This window comes from Alosa pseudoharengus, unplaced genomic scaffold, assembly GCF_046254945.1.
Source record: "Alosa pseudoharengus isolate Yale_2024_CS ecotype anadromous, Long Island Sound unplaced genomic scaffold, YU_APseudo_1.1 YU_APseudo_1.1_scf_3, whole genome shotgun sequence".
Lineage (NCBI taxonomy): Eukaryota > Metazoa > Chordata > Actinopteri > Clupeiformes > Clupeidae > Alosa > Alosa pseudoharengus.
The window spans coordinates 7618173-7620672 of record NW_027468718.1 but is presented as its reverse complement, the minus strand read 5'-3'; the positions used below and the strand labels follow the sequence as shown (position 1 = coordinate 7620672).

At 41.4% G+C, this 2500-nt stretch overlaps 1 protein-coding gene across 1 annotated transcript in view; it reads right to left on the bottom strand.

The window, feature by feature from the left end:
• cmss1 (cms1 ribosomal small subunit homolog) overlaps positions 1–2500 on the bottom strand; it is a 9185-nt gene that overhangs the window by 34 nt on the left and 6651 nt on the right. Inside the window, exons 10-11 of the mRNA XM_076263067.1 lie at positions 621–709; positions 1–308 (exon numbers count right to left, since the gene is read on the bottom strand). The exon at positions 1–308 is cut by the window's left edge and continues 34 nt beyond it. Of these exons, the coding sequence (XP_076119182.1) occupies positions 225–308; positions 621–709 (173 nt within the window). The 3' untranslated portion in view covers positions 1–224. The remainder of the gene's footprint in view (positions 309–620; positions 710–2500) is intronic.

The following is a 2500-nucleotide window of genomic DNA, read 5'->3' as shown; positions in this document are numbered from 1 at the left end:
AATGTCCCAGAGTTTATACACAATATACAAAACACATAAATATGACGTTTTTCACAAAGAATAAAACAGTCATGAAGAAATATCTGTCCACATATATTTTGGGCATTTAAAGAAAATAAAAAATAAAAAAAATCATGAATAGAGCAGCATATGATGAAGTGACAATATTGTGTGTGTGTGTGTGCGTGTTTGAGGGGGGCGGGGGGTGTATGTCATGTCTGTCATCAAAAGAGTCCAATCTTAGCTTCTCCAACTCCACAACGCTGCAAAATTCCAGCTTCGAGCATTTTCAACATTTCTCCCTTTACCTGTGACACACACACACACACACACATACACGGTTACACATCTATATATACACTGTATGTATATATATATTATATATATATATATATATATATATATGTGTGTAAACGTCTATAACAATATATATCAATAATCTGTGTGTGTGCATCTGTGTCATGTGTGGGTGTGTGTACTATGTGTCTACTATCTACTAGGCTGTATGTGTTATCTATATATGTGTGTGTGTGTGTGTGTGTGTGTCTATACAGATGTGTCTGTGTACGTGTTATATGTGTCTGTGTAAGTATGTGATATGTGTGTGTGCGCATGTGTACCTCTGGTATGTCCACCATCCTTCTGCATTTCTGGTCTCTCCAATTCCAGTCAAGAACCACATACTTCAAAGCCTCTAGACTCAGACCGTCTAAAACACACACAGACACACACACACACACACACACACACACACACAAATGAAAAACACAGGAAGGTTAGGACATGATTTGGAGATGTTTATTTTATGCAATGGTCAGTTGAAAGCAGACTTACATGGCCATCCCCATGTTGCTTATTCTCTTACAGTTAGCATGCTACACACCTAGCGCTCTCCTATACATTCCTACACAACACAGGGTTCATGGGACTGAGGGCAACTGTAGACACTTAGCATGCTACACACACCTAGCGCTCTCCTATCCATTACAGTTAGCATGCTACACACCTAGCGCTCTCCTATACATTCCTACACAACACAGGGTTCATGGGACGGAGGGCAACTGTAGACACTTAGCATGCTACACACACCTAGCGCTCTCCTATCCATTACAGTTAGCATGCTACACACCTAGCGCTCTTCTATACATTCATACACAACACAGGGTTCATGGGACGGAGGGCAACTGTAGACACTTAGCATGCTACACACACCTAGCGCTCTCCTATCCATTACAGTTAGCATGCTACACACCTAGCGCTCTCCTATACATTCATACACAACACAGGGTTTATGGGATGGAGGGCAACTGTAGACACTTAGCATGCTACACACCTAGCGCTCTCCTATCCACTCCTACACAACACAGGGTTTATGGGACGGAGGGCAACTGTAGACAGTGGGCCCTTATTCCCTTCATATGGATGCTGGGACACACTCATAACGATCATCACTCTGACTTGTCACTCATAACGATCATCAATCTGATTCGTCGCCCCCTCCTGAGTGATATGGACAACAGAGATGACCACATGCGGCAGCCCCAGGGTTTACTTTAGAAGAAAATATGCTAGAATAATTGATTAATAGCATACACAAACACACATGTGTTTTGATGTCAAGTTTGCAAAAGCAGCGGAGTGCTTTCATTCTATGAAGTCAGGCTGCAAGTAAGCCAGAATTATTGGAGTTGCAACTGCTTTGCAGCAATGCTAATCTATTAACTGAATTGTTGAAATATACAGTTTATGATTTAATGCCATTTACATGTATAGGCAATTATATGGCTACTTAAAACATTTGTCGAGTAGATTGTAATATATATATATATACTAACAGACATTTTGGACAGCCCTGTGCGATGGCTGCAGCAATGCAAGAGAAACTTTGTGAATAACTGGTTTGTGTGTGTGTGTTTATCTTTCTGAATAAGCTCTGTGAGTCCCCATCTCAGTGTGTGTGTATGTTTATTCATTTATTCATGTGGTTGTGACCAAGGGCGTCAGTTTGTTTTTAGAAGTGGTGGGGACAATAACCATAAGCTTGAGTGTGGTTTGAAAAGTGCTGGGTACCCTTATGTAAGCTATTCATCCATTCAACGCATTATGCCATGCATTACAATATGCTCTACAGTAGTGTTGCGCGGGTTAAGGTTTTTTAACATCCGCACCCACCCGACCCTCAAAAATATGCGCTGATTAACGACCCGAACCCGACCCGACAAAAAAACCCAACACTTTGTAGTTCATATTGAGGTAGAGACAATGCTTTCTTATTAAAGAGGCCCTATGCAACAATTTTAGCAAAAATGACCTTAATTATGCAGGTTGAGAGTCGTTCTAATGGTTCTACAACACTTTTTGAGTCGTTTGGTGGGTGCTTCGTCTCCCCCTAGTGCTTCTCCGCGGAAAAACTGAATATGCAACTTTCTGCTCCCGGACCGAAGAAATCCGGATGTGACTCGGTGGAAGGCCTCGAAAATGTAGTAAGATTGTAGTTTCT